Here is a 20553-nt window from a genome sequence, read left to right as displayed (position 1 = left end):
CTGTACATTTGGAGGGGGTTGGGCATAATTGCTAAACGTGTTTAGTCCCTTGTTTGAGCCGAATCTGGGTTTCACATGATTTGTGGAGCTCCCTCTGGTGTTGTGATCGTGGTATTCACTGACCTTTGGGAAGTATTTTGACATGTACATGGGTACCTTGGTCGTATAGTGTATGCTGTAGACCAGGCCCATTGCAAGTTGCTGTACTCTGTCGTCTACTCTAAGCCATCCTAGGTTGTCAAAGTGGGCAGGGGTGAGGTGGGTTCTAGGAGTCGGGTCAGTAATTTTCCAGGTAGCTGACTTCTTTCTGACAGTCTGTTCTCTGTTTCACACCTAGACACCGGCTGGGTAGCTGACTTCGGGGAGGTGAACTCCAAGGCTCCCTCGGCAGGAGTGAACATGGCTGCCGCCTCGGCAGAAGTGAACATGGGCGCCTGGGACAGTCCGCCCTGCCAGCCCGGGACCACAGAGGCAGAAGAGAAGGGATGGGCCAAGTTCACTGACTTCCAGCCTTTCTGCTGGTGAGTCTGGGTGTGTGACGGGTCGTTCTTACCCCTCCACGTGGAGCTCCTTGAAGGTGTTCCGGGGGATCCCCAGAAAGAATTAGTACTAGTTTTAATTTCACCCACTAGAAGTTAGCAAACGTTTAAAAAAAAGAAAAAAAAATATTATTCTGATCATAGGTTCCACTCCCCCCACCTTTACCTCCTCGGCTACAGTAGAGATTTAATCATATCTAACAACAAACATCTTAGCACAAAAAAAGTATGTAATTATGTAAAGTCAATGGAAGGCGTGCAATGGGAGTTAGTAGGGACTAACTGAGTAGGTAGAGACTAATTTCTCCAAGCACTGTTTTCATCAGGCTATTTATGTTAAATAAATGAAGAATTATATTGGACAACATTCAGAGTGCTGGACTGGTTCTGTTTTAATATTGATGTTGTAACTTAAAGTTATAGTTCTATGAAATTGTATGAAAGTCGTATGAAATACTTGCCAGTAGTGTAGTCGCTGCAAAGCGACTGTATTAGTTCCCTTACTGAGTCCCGTGGTCAGAGTTCTGGCTGGGTTCTGGGTGAACCGGGATGCTTTAGCAACCGGCAGAAACAGGGTTTGGAAACCAAAAGGTTTTAATCCACAACATGCAGGTAAAGGGTTAACCACCTCCAAAACACAACCACAACATGCAGGTAAAGGGTTAACCACCTCCAAGACACAACCACAACATGCAGGTAAAGGGTTAACCACCTCCAAAACACAACCACACCACACCATGCAGGTAAAGGGTTAACCACCTCCAAGACACAACCACAACATGCAGGTAAAGGGTTAACCACCTCCAAAACACAACCACAACATGCAGGTAAAGGGTTAACCACCTCCAAAACACAACCACACCACAACATGCAGGTAAAGGGTTAACCACCTCCAAAACACAACCACAACATGCAGGTAAAGGGTTAACCACCTCCAAAACACAACCACAACATGCAGGTAAAGGGTTAACCACCTCCAAAACACAACCACAACATGCAGGTAAAGGGTTAACCACCTCCAAAACACAACCACAACATGCAGGTAAAGGGTTAACCACATCCAAAACACAACCACAACATGCAGGTAAAGGGTTAACCACCTCCAAAACACAACCACAACATGCAGGTAAAGGGTTAACCACCTCCAAAACACAACCACAACATGCAGGTAAAGGGTTAACCACCTCCAAGACACAACCACAACATGCAGGTAAAGGGTTAACCACCTCCAAAACACAACCACAACATGCAGGTAAAGGGTTAACCACCTCCAAGACACAACCACAACATGCAGGTAAAGGGTTAACCACCTCCAAAACACAACCACAACATGCAGGTAAAGGGTTAACCACCTCCAAGACACAACCACAACATGCAGGTAAAGGGTTAACCACCTCCAAAACACAACCACAACATGCAGGTAAAGGGTTAACCACCTCCAAGACACAACCACAACATGCAGGTAAAGGGTTAACCACCTCCAAAACACAACCACACCACACCATGCAGGTAAAGGGTTAACCACCTCCAAGACACAACCACAACATGCAGGTAAAGGGTTAACCACCTCCAAAACACAACCACACCACACCATGGAGGTAAAGGGTTAACCACCTTCAAAACACAACCACAACATGCAGGTAAAGGGTTAACCACCTCCAAGACACAACCACAACATGCAGGTAAAGGGTTAACCACCTCCAAGACACAACCACAACATGCAGGTAAAGGGTTAACCACCTCCAAGACATAACCACAACATGCAGGTAAAGGGTTAACCACCTCCAAAACACAACCACACCACACCATGCAGGTAAAGGGTTAACCACCTTCAAAACACAACCACAACATGCAGGTAAAGGGTTAACCACCTTCAAAACACAACCACAACATGCAGGTAAAGGGTTAACCACCTCCAAGACACAACCACAACATGCAGGTAAAGGGTTAACCACCTCCAAGACACAACCACAACATGCAGGTAAAGGGTTAACCACCTCCAAAACACAACCACACCACAACATGCAGGTAAAGGGTTAACCACATCCAAAGCCACACCACAGTCCTCCAAAATTGTGAAACAGATGATAAACCATGTTTCCTGTGAAACAGTAATAGCTGAATCCAAAGTGCTGGAGGACGATGTGTTAGTAAAGGTAACTGGAAGACAACACCAGACCCCATGGAGAACTTATGGAGACAGTTAACGAGGCCATACCTGAGAGGAGCTGTGCTCTCATTGGCCTGGGAGGAAGTTAACGAGGCCATACCTGAGAGGAGCTGTGCTCTTATTGGCCTGGGAGGAAGTTAACGAGGCCATACCTGAGAGGAGCTGTGCTCTCATTGGCCTGGGAGGAAGTTAACGAGGCCATACCTGAGAGGAGCTGTGCTCTTATTGGCCTGGGAGGAAGTTAACGAGGCCATACCTGAGAGGAGCTGTGCTCTTATTGGCCTGGGAGGAAGTTAACGAGGCCATACCTGAGAGGAGCTCTTATTGGCCTGGGAGGAAGTTAACGAGGCCATACCTGAGAGGAGCTGTGCTCTTATTGGCCTGGGAGGAAGTTAACGAGGCCATACCTGAGAGGAGCTCTTATTGGCCTGGGAGGAAGTTAACGAGGCCATACCTGAGAGGAGCTCTTATTGGCCTGGGAGGAAGTTAACGAGGCCATACCTGAGAGGAGCTCTTATTGGCTTGGGAGGAATTGATGTTTTTGGTTTTGTTTCAGTTGGTTCCTACTGTATGTCTGGTGGAGTGTAGACCTGTATGTCTGGTGGAGTGTAGACCTGTATGTCTGGTGGAGTGTAGACCTGTATGTCTGGTGGAGTGTAGACCTATATGTCTGGTGGAGTGTAGACTAGGGCTGAGCCCAAACATTAGAACGTTCGGACCTTCGTTTGTTACTTTGGCCTTCGAATTCTAAATCAACATTTGAATTTTTTATAAAAAGAAAATTATTCGATTTATTAGTCACGATGATAGTCGGGTTAACTCGCCATCGCTTGAGCGCCAATCACGAGTATAGTCTGGTTTTAATCGTTATTTCTTTTATTAGCGATATCCATTCATTTTCATCCATCCAGCCTGATGTTATCGTTGGGAATGGGTCTGAGCACGGAAAAGGGCAAATACCGCCGCCTACACCTTCCAGCGGGTATTGCACTCCACTGGGAATGGTGTAGTTTCTTTTCTGGGACGATCCGAGCCATGCGGGCAGGTTTAGGTGCTCAGGCGAGGTAGGCAGATACAACGATGCATCGGAACAGTAACCCCGCCCTCCCGTCATTGTTTCACGGTTGGTAATGTGGTACGGACCTCCACGAGCAGTATTTGGAATGGCGATCAGATAATTGGATTATTTCTTTTGCATTACATCAGATACAAGGTAAGAACACTATATATAAATTTGATCGTTGATCTGATATTTATTTCTACCCCGATCGATGCTGTCTCTGTGTGTGGCTGTGTGCCGTTGGTGGCAGGGGGGGGGGGGGGGTGTCTAAACCACATTGCATGTTTGCATGAGGAAGGATAATAATGATGATCTAGCGTTGATTTCAGGAAGATTAGGCGAAAAATTACAACGTGTTTAGTGTATTCCACTCATTCAAAAGGCTATCAAACGGAAATGTACAGATGAAAAAAAACAATCCGTTTTGTACATGTTGACTGGAAGCAACTCACTGATAATCGACGGGTGTATTAGACCCATAGCTATAATTTAAGATATATTTTACGCACTCGCAAATCTCGCAGTCCCCCATTGACTTACAGCGGTGGCGTACTAGCGCCATCTCGCGGATTAAGCTCCGGCGCTGAATGAGTTAACACTTTCAACGCCAGAGGTCGCTGTGGGCCGTGTGGCATGAATGCCAGCGCTTTAATGAATAGGGATACATGCCGGTGTTTGCAGGGCTAAAACTATATTAAATATCATAGCTATGGATATAAAACTATTGCCCATTTGACATTGAGTATCTTATCGTTCAATTTGTGAAATTTTTTTAATAAATCATCCATACATTCCCGTTTTATACCGTGGTGAATATGAGTATAGTTTTAGAGTAATTCTGTGTAATCCCAGGAAATGCCGCTATGCAGCATTTAGTGCATTTCACTAGAAACCGTGGCATTCCTCGCCTGGATCAACAATCAATCTGAAATCAACGCGGTATTATGTTTCATCATGCATGCATGGGGGGGGGGTTCTATGCTTCGATCGTCACCAACGGCATACGTTGTGGAGTAACGTTACAGTAACACTTTCGGATCACAATGAAGGCATGCTCGGATCAACGCAAGATTTATACCATATAGCCCTTACCTTGACTAGGATGTACTGCAAAGAGAGTATTCCAATTATCTGATCGCCATTCCAAGTATTGATGTCGATCGTGTTGCCAACATAATCCACCAAAGAACATGAACCGGCGGTGCTTGATTATCCTCAATCCATGTGTTATAAACGTTACTCCTGCCCGACTAGGAAAACCCGGACCGGACTTTTTAGATCAACGGACAGACCAAGCTAGAGAGTTTCCAAGGATGTGCAATACCGGCCGCAAGGTGTTAGGCGGCGGATCTCGGACCCATTCAGGACAGCCTGCACAGGCTCCCTCGATGGATTATGAATGGAAATAGCCAATAAAATAAATAACGACCCAGAAACGAGAATCTTCGTTTCTGGCACTGAACCGTTGGGCCACAGAAACGAGAATTCTCGTGAACGGCACTGGATGTGTAAAAAAAAAATGAAGGTTCGAAAAACCCTGACGAAGTTCGAAGCCCAAAAACAGGCTTTGGGGACAGCTCTAGTGTAGACCTGTATGTCTGGTGGCAGTGTAGACCTGGACTTTGAGTATCTTGTGTTTCAGTTTAATAAAAGACCATTCAAACCATCCTGCCTCGGCCTCTCTTCACTCCTGCTGTGTTGCTGAGAGGTTTGAGGCTCTTTACTTTTCCATCAGTGTTTTGTATTTTGTTATGTTGGTTTGTGCGCCAACATTACGGGAGGCGGAACACATTATTGCAAGTTCACGTTGTGTTTTTGAAGGGATCAACATGAAGACTGGTGGGGTGAAAACACTGCTGCTGAAATACAGAATAAAATGACCCTTTTCTCTACCAAGTCTCCTTTCAAATCCTCCAGTCAACGAACTGCCATCGCAGCACCTTGACCTGACAGGTTAACAGTCATAGTAATGTGTTTTATTGGCAACCACTGGGGCTGACCCCTATTAATCGATTAGTCGACTAATCGGTCGAAAGGAGCCGTAGTCGACTGTAAATTTCTTTTATTTCTTTTTTTATCATTCTTTCCAAAAGAAAAGAGGCCTAGAAGCGTGGCTAACGCTAATGGCACGCATACCAGAGGCTAACTGCCTACGAAAACAGGCACAGAGGCACTGAAAGAGGATTTCACCCATCTAATGAACACACTAGACTAGACAAATATCAAGATGTATCCATTAGTGGACCAATTGCATACTTTTGCAGAGGACAAGAAGCCTTCAGTCGACTCCTTCAGACATTAAGCACCCCCCACAGCCCAAATGGAATTATAAAAAAAATAATAATAATAATAATATATATATATATATATATATATATATTTTTTTATACCAATAGTCTACAATAACGGCAAATTCTGGCCAATCCTAGTCGACCATCCAAATCCTTAGTCGGGGACAGCCCTAGCGACCACTGGGGGGCAGCACTGAGTGTTCGTCGACTGGATCTATTGTGATGTTTCTTCTTCACCCGTAAAGCCCATGGGGGCAATTCCATGTGATCCTGGGCTACAAATACATGATGATTGATTTGATTTGACTGGAGGATTTGAGAGGAGATTTGAGGAGAGAAAAGGGTCATTTGATGCTGTATTTCAGCAGCAGCTTGTGTTTTCACCCACTGGTCTTTGTAGAGACTGAGCTTCCTGTTGATGCCATAGAAAACACAATGAGAACTTGCAATATGAATGAATGATCATTACATTTATATAGTGCTTTTCTAGACACTCAAAGCGCTCCCCACAATGTAGGGTGGAAATTGCCTCCTTCCACCACCACTGGTAGCACCCAACCTTGGGCTACGCAGGCTCAATGGCTGCCATACACTGGCACCCGGCACACATCACACTACACACAATGGCTGAACGGCTCAGGAGACGGGGATTGATGTCCGCCAATTAAGGGGGGGGGGGGGGGGGTGATGATTCGGTGGCCTTGATGTCAGAGACCTGATTGGGGAAATTGGCCAGGAACGTTGGGGAACCCCCTACTCTTTGCGCTAGACACCCTTGGGTTCTTTTAACGACCAAATTCCCAGCGACCGAGGATGCCCAGCAGGGAGAGGGTGTCCGTCCAGCAGCGGGGCTGAGGTTCCGGCCAGCTCCTGCTCCCAGACGGAAGACCTGGACTCCAGTCTCAGTGGCCCAGCAGCCACAGCTACAGCCGGCCCCTCTACCTGGTGCTCCATGACAACCACGGTTTCCAGCTCTGGCAACGCTCCAGCGGTCAACTGTACCAGCGGTCAACTGTACCAGCCCCACGACAGCCCCTGTAATCTGCATCTCTGCCCTGTAACCTGCATCTCTGCCCTGTAACCTGCATCTCTGCCCTGTAACCTACATCTCTGCCCTGTAACCTGCATCTCTGCCCTGTAACCTACATCTCTGCCCTGTAACCTGCATCTCTGCCCTGTAACCTGCATCTCTGCCCTGTAACCTACATCTCTGCCCTGTAACCTACATCTCTGCCCTGTAACCTGCATATCTGCCCTGTAACCTACATCTCTGCCCTGTAACCTGCATCTCTGCCCTGTAACCTGTATCTCTGCCCTGTAACCTGTAACCTACATCTCTGCCCTGTAACCTACATCTCTGCCCTGTAACCTGCATCTCTGCCCTGTAACCTACATCTCTGCCCTGTAACCTGCATCTCTGCCCTGTAACCTGTATCTCTGCCCTGTAACCTGTAACCTACATCTCTGCCCTGTAACCTGTAACCTGCATCTCTGCCCTGTAACCTGTAACCTGCATCTCTGCCCTGTAACCTGTAACCTGCATCTCTGCCCTGTAACCTGCATCTCTGCCCTGTAACCTGTAACCTGCATCTCTGCCCTGTAACCTGCATCTCTGCCCTGTAACCTACATCTCTGCCCTGTAACCTGCATCTCTGCCCTGTAACCTACATCTCTGCCCTGTAACCTACATCTCTGCCCTGTAACCTGCATCTCTGCCCTGTAACCTACATCTCTGCCCTGTAACCTGCATCTCTGCCCTGTAACCTGCATCTCTGCCCTGTAACCTGTATTTCTGCCCTGTAACCTGCATCTCTGCCCTGTAACCTGTATCTCTGCCCTGTAACCTGCATCTCTGCCCTGTAACCTACATCTCTGCCCTGTAACCTGTATCTCTGCCCTGTAACCTACATCTCTGCCCTGTAACCTGTATCTCTGCCCTGTAACCTGTAACCTGCATCTCTGCCCTGTAACCTGCATCTCTGCCCTGTAACCTGTATCTCTGCCCTGTAACCTGCATCTCTGCCCTGTAACCTGCATCTCTGCCCTGTAACCTGCATCTCTGCCCTGTAACCTGTATCTCTGCCCTGTAACCTGCATCTCTGCCCTGTAACCTGTATCTCTGCCCTGTAACCTACATCTCTGCCCTGTAACCTGTATCTCTGCCCTGTAACCTGCATCTCTGCCCTGTAACCTGCATCTCTGCCCTGTAACCTACATCTGCCCTGTAACCTACATCTCTGCCCTGTAACCTACATCTCTGCCCTGTAACCTGCACCCCAGTGAGCCCAGACGCCTGCGTGTTGACACTAACCCAGGAGGTCGCTGCAAGAGCCTCTGCAGCCTTGTAGGGCACCGCTTCAGCCAATGCATGGGGGATAGGCTTCATGCTAGGGTGAGGGGAGCGGGGGGGGTTGAGCCAATAGAGAGCCACTTGTCTCATTGACTGGCAGTCAGCTACATTTAGTCATTTAGCCGACGCTTTTATCCAAAGCGACTTACAAAGTTCTGCAAGTGGGTTCACCGAGGAGGGGGAGGAGCCTAGAGACCTCCCACGGTTCTTCCCAAGCCAGAGTGAGACGGCGCCTGTACAGAGTGAGATCCACTCAAATAAATTATTATAACTGTGGGAGAGCCAATGGAGAGTCGAGTCATTTATTTATAAAGCACGTTTAAAAAAACTCAAGAGCCAACCAAAGTGCTGTACAGTCAAAGCATAAAAATTCATAATACAAAAAGGCACAGCAGGACAAGTCAGAGAATAGGCCAACACACGGATAGGGGAGCACAAAGTACAATATAGCACACGGGGGATAGAAGAACACAAGAACACATACAAGGGGGGAAGGGGCAAGATACAATTGCATGAGAGTGTGTGAGTTAGGGTGTGTGGGGAAAATCAGGGTTTATTGAATGCTGCTAGGGAGTAAAAGTGAGTTTTTAGTCTGCACTTAAATGTCTCCAGCGAGGGGGCAGTTCTGATCTCCAGGGGTAGCTGGTTCCACAGCTTGGGGGGCCACGGCCTTAAAAGAAAGCCACTGGTAGTCAGGCCAGTCAGCTGGCAGTCAGTGAGACAAGTGGCTTCCAATGCAGTGTGTTAAGGAGGCGTTGGCCACACCTGGGGGGCTTTGGGGAGGGGGGGCTCTGGTCAGCTTTGTTTCAGTTGGTTCTTCTGTCTGGTGGAGATACTCCTGAGCGTGTCGTATCTTTGTGTTTAATAAAAGACCAGTATGGTCATTCAAATCTGTTGCCTGCCTGCTATAGTAACTGCATGTTGTGGATTAAAACCATTGGGTTTCAACACCCCGCTTGCTTCGCGCGGGGGGGGGGGGGGGGGGGGGGGGGGGGCTGCGTCCGGAGCTCCGACCGCGGACTCTGTAAGTAGCACTCTAGCTTTGCATCCACTACACTACTGGCAAGTATTTCACACAAGTTAACGTCAAAAACAGAATGATCCTTTGAACCCTTTGTATCTGCTCTTTAGCTCAGAAACAGGACCCCGCAGCGGCTCTCCTGTGGACTCTGAGCTCAGCAGCTCAGGCAGAACCAAACCAAACCAGAACCGTAAGTCCAGTCTGCACGGCTTTGAGAATCACACACTGTATAGTGGGGTTGTACTGTACTTGTGCTGTATAATGACAACATCTTTTGATTTAATCTGATCATCTAATGTAATTAGTAGGACCGTCTCCCACTATAGACATTCTTAGTCGACGACTCAACAGCTACTTAGAATTGCTTCCCTTGTATTAGGGTTAGGGCAAAGCAGTGCAGTATTCCAGAGGGACCTGCTCAAATCTAGTTTATTGAAAACGGAGCTTATTTGTGAATATTATAATGATGCCAGAGATGTTTTTATTATCTTCCAGTTATTCAGCATGAAAAAAAAAATCATAAAATATTGAGTTAATTTCATCTGTTTAAGGTTCCATGACTTTGTTCGTCTGGCATCTGAACACAAAACACAGATGAGATTTTTTTTTTTTAAATGTTGGGACCCTTGGTCTCCCCGTCTGACATGACCGGTCAATTGAAATTAATGGGTACGATTTTAAAATGTGTGTATAAAATAGTTACGTGCATGTGCACATGTGTGTGTGCAGTGTGTCTACATGTGTGTGCGCAGTGTGTCTATGTGTAGTGTTAATGTTTTAAAGCTGAAGTGTGTAAAGAGTCTCTTCCCTTCTGGCCACACAGTGTGTGTAGTGTTAATGTTTTAAAGCTCAAGTGTGTAAACTCTCTTCCAGCCGCGGCCTGTGTCTGGGGCGCGTGCGTGGCGAGGAAGGCGCCCCTGGTGGCGTCCGACAGCTCTTCCTCCAGCAGCTCGGACAGCGACGAGGACGAGGAGAAGACGGAGTCCGTCTCCTTGGGCGCTGTCGCCACGGAGACAGTCTCCACGGCCACCAGCAAGGGGACCACCCACCTCACCGCGGACACCAAAAACAAGAGGGTCTTCACCAGGTACACATTAAACATCACACCATATTTTATCTATTTATTCCTAAAGATTTGCACTACCTCTTCTACCTCATTTTATTTTTGTATAATGTATACCTCGTTTTTAGTTTTGTATATTGTATATTTTGTATAGTGTTGGTCTTTTACTTTTTTTTTTTTTTTATCCACTTTTTCTCCCATTTTCTATATTTTCTCCCATCCCAATTTCATATCATCCAATTCAACCCTCCCCTGTCACGAACGCTGTTTCTTGCCTCCCACAAGCCGGCTGCAATGTGGACTAAGTCATACATAGCACAAGTCCCCTCCGGTACTTGAGGTAACAGCAGTCGCATCTTTTCACCTGCGCAGCTCGATCTCTCAGTGGCGAGGAGTAACACGTGGGAGGCTCACGCTGCCCCCGACACTTCCTGATTCTACTGCGCAGGCGCACCAACCGACCTGTAGGAGTCGCTGTCCACAACGCCCGATCCCCACCCATCAGTTTCCCACCCCCTAATACGGCCAATGTGTATTAGTATGAACGACCAGCTAAACTGAAAGCAAATGTGGAGCGCTGGGCTCGAACTGACGAGCCCAGCGTTTCCAGCATTTCGTGGCGAGCGCCTTGCCCACTACACCACGTAGCCGCCCTCGTGTTGGTCTTTTACTCTTTTACATTTTTACTGTAAGAAGCACAATCTCAGGAGGCTCATACAGAACCAAGCATTTCACTATAATGTACATGTACCTTATATGTGACAAATAAAACAGAACTTGAACACACTAAGACTAAAACTAAAATTTTAAATAGCTGACGAAATGAACACTGCTTGTAACATAACATAAATCAAGTCTCTTTTCCTCTCTTACGCCCGTGCGTCGCGGCACTTTGCTCTCGTCAATCAGCTCAGGGCGTCATTTGACAAGCACTCCGTCAAATGACCACTTTCGGTTCAGACCTTTGTCCCGACTCTAGCATCAGAATGTTATGAAGTGGACGGCCATTTTGGATAATAACACTGTATTTTTACCGGTACACTGACACATTTGCAAAAACGTTTCTACAAAACTCATTTTCCGTGGGATTTTTATAAACTTTGGACTGTATGACTATAAGACTTAGTCTAGTTGTCCAGCTCCTACCTCTCATCTGGAACCCAAAAACAGGAATCTGGTGACAAGTCAACAAAAAAGTAAGAAAATATATTGAATGTTGAATTAATAGCAGCGTGTTTTGCTTTACATCGTGTAAGTGTGATTGATATAGCAACTGGGATTTTTCCGAAGCAAATAAGTCAACACGTGAATGCAGTGTGACGTGAATGCATAGGGGAATAGGAGCGAGTGTTGTAATGCAACTGATCTCCATTTTTACGCAAATGCAAATACATCAGAATCGTCGTCATTTAGAAATGAGATCGCATAAGTCTATGAATCGAGATCCCGATTTTTTTTTTTTTTTACGATGAATCGTGCAGCCCTATGTGTGAGACATATTAACAGCAGGTGTGGTCTGGTGAGTGGATGGCTGATGATGGTTCAATGTAGACGACGATACAAGCCGTCACATTTACAAGCAGCCAAATCTTTCATGTTTCATCAGCACTGGGTTTGTTTCATGTTTCATCAGCACTTTTTTGGGGGGGGGGGTTTGTCGTCGACCATTTTCTCAAGTGTAATCCGTGCTGTTGTGTTTCATTCCTCTAGTGAAGCGGACACTGTGCCAATAGAGGAACTCTCCATTAAAGATGAAGGAAGGAGGGATGGAGTCCTTTCTAGCACCGACACCACCACCACTGACCGGCCTGCTGCCGTCACACAGTAAGTGTGTGTGTGTGCATGCGTGCGTGCGTTTGTGCGTCTGTGTTTTGATTTATGAACAAATAACACTACAGTATGAACAAATAACACTACAGACAAATAACACTACAGTATGAACAAATAAGACTACAGTATGAACAAATAACTACAGTATGAACAAATAACACCACTACAGTATGGACAAATAGTATGAACAAATAACACTACAGTATGAACAAATAACATTACAGTATAAACAAATAACACTACTGTGTGTGTGTGTGTGTGCGCGTCAGCCATACACACATGTGTTCATGCTCTGTAACTGCCATATCTAATACTTTCTCCCTCCTTTCCTTCCAGAGAGAAACCACCCTCTGCTAACGGCCCGGCCTAGCCTGCAGCACAGACTCACACAGCTCATTCACACACCTCTCCATACCACACACACCTCTCCATACCACACACACCTCTCCATACCACACACACCTCCACGCAATCTCATATCCTCTCCTCTCCTCTCTCCCCTCCCCTCCCCTCCCCTCCCCTCCCCTCCCTCTTCTCTCCCCTCCCCTCCCCTCCCCTCTATACACACACACACGCATTAATCCAGCCTGGAGGAGAGGCGACAAGTTGGTAAATTGACACTCCAAGTATGAAGTAACACAAACCATTCAGTAGTCTACACCCTCCCCAGACCAACAGAGGAGACATGTGGTGGTCTACACCCTCCCCAGACCAACAGAGGAGACATGTGGTAGTCTACACCCTCCCCAGACCAACAGAGGAGTCATGTGGTAGTCTACACCCTCCCCAGACCAACAGAGGAGACATGTGGTGGTCTACACCCTCCCCAGACCAACAGAGGAGTCATGTGGTCGTCTACACCCTCCCCAGACCAACAGAGGAGATATGTGGTTAGGCTACACCCTTTCCATACCAACAGGGGAGACATGTGGTAGTGTACACCCTCCCCAGACCAACAGAGGAGACATGTGGTTAGTCTACACCCTCCCCAGACCAACAGAGGAGACAGGTGGTTAGTCTACACCCTCCCCAGACCAACAGAGGAGACAGGTGGTTAGTCTACACCCTCCCCAGACCAACAGAGGAGACAGGTGGTTAGTCTACACCCTCCCCAGACCAACAGAGGAGACAGGTGGTTAGTCACTCTACACCCTCCCCAGACCATCAGTAGGCCAGCGAAACAACCAGGGGCGAATTGGCAGATTCGACAAAGATTGGGGGATGAGAAAGCCTCCGTCACACCATCCTCATTTACCCTGCCATCTATCTTCCTCTTCCAGCCTCTGTCAGGTAGTTCAGAGGTCTACAGCTTGATGTACGTACGTGTGCGTGTGTGTGTGTGTGTGTGTGTGTGTGTGTGTGTGTGTGTGTACGCGCGTGTGTGTGTAGTCATGTGACTGTATGTGTGTTTGAGCTCTGAGGTACAGAGCGTATTCTCAGGTTAAAGGAGAGGTACGTGGATGTAAAGAAAGCACACCTGTGTAACACACACATACTATACACACATACTATACACACACATACTATATACACACACACATATACTATACACATACATATACTATAGTATACACACACATACTATACACACATATACTATACACACACGCACACATACTATACACACACACACAGACATACTATACACACACATACTATATACACACACACATATACTATACACATACATATACTATAGTATACACACACACATACTATACACACACATATACTATACACACACGCACACATACTATACACACACACACAAACATACTATACACACACGTATATACACAGCCATGTACATACATAAACACACACACAGAAAAACATTCATACACGATGTTGTGCAAATGCTAATTCATATGATCACCCACAGAGCTGTTATAAATGAGTTATAAATGTAATATTGTGACATTTGAACCTGTATTAGGTTGTGGCTTCTTTCTTCTTGGTAACATGTGTAAACGTAATATAAATGTAAACAGTATATATATAAACATTATATCTATTTTTGGAATAAATCCAGATGGAAGGAGAAGCGGTTGGTTTGCGGGTTGCAACGTGTGTGTCATGTGTGTTGTACTGTTGAAATGAGGCAATAGCCATGTCTTTTTGGTTTAGACCCCAGCATCAGTTCCTCATCCTCTGCTACAAGCTGTGTGTGTGTGTGTGTATACACATGTGTGTGTGTATACATGTGTACGTGTGTATAAATGTGTACGTGCGTGTGTATGTGTGTGTGTGTTTATACTAGAGCTGTCCCCAAGCCTGTTTTTGGGATTCGAACATTCGCCAGGGTTTTTCGAACATGACGTTCTAACCATCGTTTTTAATCATGCAAAAAAAACTAGGGCTGGGACTTTATCGCATTAATTTCGATTAATTAAAACCTCTTAGCATGCAACGTCCCACATACAGGACGTTTTTAGGACGATTTGCCCACCGGCACTTTGGCGACCCCTAGTGGCTCGGGTGTGCATATTTTGTAATACAATATATATATATATCGAATTGAAGGCTTATTTGTTGCCTGTCGATAGCGACAAAATCCGACAAAATTCGTTCAGCGGTTCTCAAGTTACATGCCGGTATTTGAGGCTTGTGCAAAGTACACGGTATTGCGCAATATACCACTCAAGTCAAGAGTTTTATTTGTCACGGCATACAATTATACAATGAAATGCGGGGGGTCTTCCGACTCTTGGTGCAGTAGTTCCGTCAATCTAGATCCGATCTCGAAAATGATTGTGGAGGGTTTTGGCCAATGAGTGTGGCTTTCCAATGATACCCCACATGGGGATGTATGAATCTTAAAAAACAAAAAAACTAACTAAACAGGAAGAGAAAAACAGCCGAATGAATTGAAGTCTATGAGAAAACTGAGTTTTTCTTTTGTACACAGTTTACCAAAATCACTCATTTCTGAATGGATCTTTATGAAATTTGGACATGTACTACATAAGGCTTCAGGCTATGGGTCCATATGGATTTGTAAGCCATACCACCTTCTGGGGAAATACTACCTCTGGTCCGGACTACTAACTACTACAGAAAAACTTGAGTAACAAGTTTTTCTGCAACTCAAGGTCCTCCATTACGTTAGCACTAAAAGTGAATTTTCAGAATGTCATCTTTCAAAAGAGACCAGGCTCATGCATGTGCTATAAGTATAAAGTATGTTGTTTTGGTTTGCAAAAAAAGTATGCAGTCCTCAAAAACTAAAACTAAAATGGCCAGGAGACTCATTGCAGCTTAACCGGTTTAACTACAGAAAGAATTAAAAAGTAAAAAAAAAAATTATGCATTTAATCACATGAGGATTTTTCTTTATTGTGTACATTGTGTAAGAATGTTAAGTTTCAAAGGATACCAGACTCATGCATGTGCTATAAGCAGTGTTTCCCATTAATTACCTAGAATGGTCAACTGTTCTGGAATGTACTTGAAAGTACTGCGTTTTACGTTTACCTCGAAAGTGCTTTAGTTTACAAAAGGTCCTTTGCGCTATATATATATAAATTATTCCTAAAATTGCTGTACTTTGTTAAAAATTGCATTGATCTGTTGGTCTGTGTAGTAGCTAATACAGGATTTTGCTGCTTAAACGTATGTATAATGTATATTCATTGATTCACTCGTATACCAAAATTAATTTGAATTGAAAAATGTTGCTTTTCGCATCAAATATTGATATGCGATTAACATGTGATTAATTTTGATTAATTAACTATAAAGTCTCGAATTAATTAGATTAACATTTTTAATAGAGTCCCACCACTAAAAAAAACGTGTTCCTAAATACTTTTTCTGGTTCAGTACTGTCGAGTCTTAGCCTGTGAATTAAGATTAATTCAAACGACGGTTCGAATGTTTGGGCTCAGCCCTAGTGTATACATGTTTGTGTGTGTGTACGTGTGTGTATACGTGTGTGTGTGTGTACGTGTGTGTGTGTGGGGGGGGGGGGGGTAATCCATAGTATGTCTTCCATATAATTTGGTAAATTTTACAGAAAGTGATGCTTTTATTTGATCTCTCTCAGGGCAGGAGTTCAGTTTCATAAATGCCTCTGAAACGATTGATGTAGATCGTTTGTTTTTTATTTTAAAAAGCACTTTGAAGAAGCACTTTCTGGTTTGTGTTTGATGATTGTGGCTCAGCTCATATTCCTTCTTTCAGAGCAGAAATTTGACTTGTCCGAAAGCTAAACTTACTTGTCCGAAATGTACTTGTGAAAAAATAAAGGCCTATTAAAAAATAAATAAAACCCTTTCATTCATGTGTAATCTTTTTTTCTTTTTGATCTACTTTTTCTCCCATTTTCTATTTTTCTCCCATCCCAATTTCGTATCGTCCAATTCTACCCTCCCCTGTCTCGAACGCTGTTTGGCCATGCCTCCCACAAGCCGGCTGTAATGTGGACGAAGCCATACATTGCACGAGTCCCCTCCGGTACTCGAGGTAGCAGCCGTCGCATCTTTTCACCTGCACAGCGCGATCTTTCAGCGTCGGGGGTCTGCGCTTTGGAGGGACGCCGCCCCCGTCGCTTCCTGATTCTACTACGCAGGCGCACCAACCGACCTGTAGGAGTCGCTGTCCACAACGTCCGATCCCCACCCATCAGCTTCCCACCCCCTAATACTGCCAAATGTATTAGTATGAACGACCAGCAAAGCTGAATGCAATGCGGAGAGCTGGGCTCGAACCCAGCGTCTCCTGCATTGGTGGTGAGCGCCTTGCCCACTGCACCACCTAGCCGCCATTCATGTGCAATCTTTTGAAATGCAACTTGCCAGTGAGTCAGGGTTAGTTTGAGTCAGGGGTTAGTATGAGTCAGGGTTAGTATGAGTCGGGGTTAGTATGAGTCAGGGGTTAGTACGAGTCAGGGGTTAGTATGAGTCGGGTTAGTATGAGTCAGGGGTTAGTATGAGTCGGGGGTTAGTATGAGTCAGGGGTTAGTATGAGTCAGGGGTTAGTACGAGTCGGGTTAGTTTGAGTCGGGGTTAGTTTGAGTCGGGGTTAGTTTGAGTCAGGGTTAGTTTGAGTCAGTGTTAGTTTGAGTCAGGGGTTAGTATGAGTCAGGGGTTAGTTTGAGTCGGGGTTAGTTTGAGTCAGGGGTTAGTATGAGTCAGGGGTTAGTATGAGTCAGGGGTTAGTTTGAGTCAGGGGTTAGTTTGAGTCGGGGGTTAGTTTGAGTCAGGGTTAGTTTGAGTCAGGGTTAGTTTGAGTCGGGGTTAGTTTGAGTCGGGTTAGTTTGAGTCAGGGTTAGTTTGAGTCGGGGTTAGTTTGAGTCAGGGTTAGTTTGAGTCAGGGGTTAGTATGAGTCAGGGTTAGTATGAGTCAGGGGTTAGTATGAGTCAGGGGTTAGTATGAGTCAGGGGTTAGTATGAGTCAGGGGTTAGTTTGAGTCAGGGGTTAGTATGAGTCAGGGGTTAGTTTGAGTCAGTGTTAGTTTGAGTCAGGGGTTAGTATGAGTCAGGGGTTAGTATGAGTCAGGGGTTAGTTTGAGTCAGTGTTAGTTTGAGTCAGGGGTTAGTTTGAGTCGGGGTTAGTTTGAGTCAGTGTTAGTTTGAGTCAGGGTTAGTTTGAGTCGGGGTTAGTTTGAGTCGGGGTTAGTTTGAGTCAGTGTTAGTATGAGTCAGGGTTAGTTTGAGTCGGGGTTAGTATGAGTCAGGGGTTAGTTTGAGTCAGGGGTTAGTTTGAGTCGGGGGTTAGTTTGAGTCAGGGGTTAGTATGAGTCAGGGGTTAGTATGAGTCAGGGGTTAGTATGAGTCAGGGGTTAGTATGAGTCAGGGGTTAGTATGAGTCAGGGGTTAGTTTGAGTCAGGGGTTAGTTTGAGTCAGGGGTTAGTATGAGTCAGGGGTTAGTATGAGTCAGGGGTTAGTATGAGTCAGGGGTTAGTTTGAGTCAGGGGTTAGTTTGAGTCAGGGGTTAGTTTGAGTCAGGGGTTAGTTTGAGTCAGGGGTTAGTATGAGTCAGGGGTTAGTATGAGTCGGGGTTAGTTTGAGTCATGGTTAGTTTGAGTCAGTGTTAGTATGAGTCGGGGTTAGTTTGAGTCAGGGGTTAGTTTGAGTCAGGGTTAGTTTGAGTCAGGGTTAGTATGAGTCAGGGTTAGTATGAGTCGGGGTTAGTATGAGTCAGGGGTTAGTATGAGTCAGGGGTTAGTATGAGTCAGGGGTTAGTTTGAGTTGGGGTTAGTTTGAGTCAGGGGTTAGTTTGAGTCAGGGGTTAGTATGAGTCAGGGGTTAGTTTGAGTCAGGGTTAGTATGAGTCAGGGGTTAGTTTGAGTCAGGGGTTAGTTTGAGTCAGGGGTTAGTATGAGTCAGGGGTTAGTATGAGTCAGGGGTTAGTTTGAGTCAGGGGTTAGTTTGAGTCGGGGTTAGTTTGAGTCGGGGTTAGTTTGAGTCAGTGTTAGTTTGAGTCAGGGTTAGTATGAGTCGGGGTTAGTATGAGTCGGGGTTAGTTTGAGTCGGGGTTAGTTTGAGTCGGGTTAGTTTGAGTCAGGGTTAGTTTGAGTCAGGGTTAGTTTGAGTCGGGGTTAGTTTGAGTCAGGGGTTAGTATGAGTCAGGGGTTAGTATGAGTCAGGGGTTAGTATGAGTCAGGGTTAGTATGAGTCAGGGGTTAGTATGAGTCAGGGGTTAGTATGAGTCAGGGTTAGTATGAGTCAGGGGTTAGTATGAGTCAGGGGTTAGTATGAGTCAGGGTTAGTATGAGTCAGGGGTTAGTATGAGTCAGGGGTTAGTATGAGTCAGGGTTAGTATGAGTCAGGGTTAGTATGAGTCAGGGTTAGTATGAGTCAGGGTTAGTATGAGTCAGGGGTTAGTATGAGTCAGGGGTTAGTATGAGTCAGGGGTTAGTTTGAGTCGGGGTTAGTTTGAGTCGGGGTTAGTATGAGTCAGGGGTTAGTATGAGTCAGGGGTTAGTATGAGTCAGGGGTTAGTATGAGTCAGGGGTTAGTATCAGGGGTTAGTATGAGTCAGGGTTAGTTTGAGTCGGGGTTAGTTTGAGTCGGGGTTAGTTTGAGTCAGTGTTAGTTTGAGTCAGGGTTAGTATGAGTCGGGGTTAGTTTGAGTCGGGGTTAGTTTGAGTCGGGGTTAGTATGAGTCGGGTTAGTATGAGTCAGGGTTAGTATGAGTCAGGGGTTAGTATGAGTCAGGGGTTAGTATGAGTCAGGGGTTAGTATGAGTCAGGGGTTAGTATGAGTCAGTGTTAGTTTGAGTCAGGGGTTAGTATGAGTCAGGGGTTAGTATGAGTCAGGGGTTAGTTTGAGTCAGTGTTAGTTTGAGTCAGGGGTTAGTTTGAGTCGGGGTTAGTTTGAGTCAGTGTTAGTTTGAGTCAGGGTTAGTTTGAGTCAGGGTTAGTTTGAGTCGGGGTTAGTTTGAGTCAGTGTTAGTATGAGTCAGGGGTTAGTTTGAGTCAGGGGTTAGTATGAGTCAGGGTTAGTATGAGTCAGGGGTTAGTTTGAGTCGGGGTTAGTTTGAGTCAGGGTTAGTTTGAGTCAGGGTTAGTTTGAGTCGGGGTTAGTATGAGTCAGGGGTTAGTTTGAGTCAGGGGTTAGTTTGAGTCAGGGGTTAGTATGAGTCAGGGGTTAGTTTGAGTCAGGGGTTAGTATGAGTCGGGTTAGTATGAGTCAGGGGTTAGTTTGAGTCAGGGGTTAGTTTGAGTCAGGGGTTAGTATGAGTCAGGGGTTAGTATGAGTCGGGGTTAGTTTGAGTCATGGTTAGTTTGAGTCAGTGTTAGTATGAGTCGGGGTTAGTTTGAGTCAGGGGTTAGTTTGAGTCAGGGTTAGTTTGAGTCAGGGTTAGTATGAGTCAGGGTTAGTATGAGTTGGGGTTAGTATGAGTCAGGGGTTAGTATGAGTCAGGGGTTAGTATGAGTCAGGGGTTAGTTTGAGTCGGGGTTAGTATGAGTCAGGGGTTAGTTTGAGTCAGGGGTTAGTATGAGTCAGGGGTTAGTTTGAGTCAGGGTTAGTATGAGTCAGGGGTTAGTTTGAGTCAGGGGTTAGTTTGAGTCAGGGGTTAGTATGAGTCAGGGGTTAGTATGAGTCAGGGGTTAGTTTGAGTCAGGGGTTAGTTTGAGTCGGGGTTAGTTTGAGTCGGGGTTAGTTTGAGTCAGTGTTAGTTTGAGTCGGGGTTAGTATGAGTCGGGGTTAGTATGAGTCGGGGTTAGTTTGAGTCAGGGTTAGTATGAGTCAGGGGTTAGTTTGAGTCAGGGGTTAGTTTGA

The 20553-nt window shown here is 45.7% G+C and overlaps 1 protein-coding gene across 1 annotated transcript in view; it reads left to right on the top strand.

Moving 5' to 3' along the window:
• The window catches only part of ppp6r2b (protein phosphatase 6, regulatory subunit 2b), a 52487-nt gene extending 35898 nt beyond the window's left edge, over positions 1-16589 (top strand). The window contains exons 22-26 of the mRNA XM_084335474.1: positions 338-521; positions 9542-9621; positions 10305-10518; positions 12205-12318; positions 12661-16589. Coding sequence (XP_084191600.1) covers positions 338-521; positions 9542-9621; positions 10305-10518; positions 12205-12318; positions 12661-12694 — 626 coding nt within the window. The 3' untranslated portion in view covers positions 12695-16589. The remainder of the gene's footprint in view (positions 1-337; positions 522-9541; positions 9622-10304; positions 10519-12204; positions 12319-12660) is intronic.
• Positions 16590-20553: the final 3964 nt, after the last annotated feature.

Source organism: Notolepis coatsorum (assembly GCF_963971535.1).
Source record: "Notolepis coatsorum genome assembly, chromosome: 18".
NCBI classification, from domain to species: domain Eukaryota; kingdom Metazoa; phylum Chordata; class Actinopteri; order Aulopiformes; family Paralepididae; genus Notolepis; species Notolepis coatsorum.
This window is presented reverse-complemented; position numbering and strand designations above follow the sequence as displayed.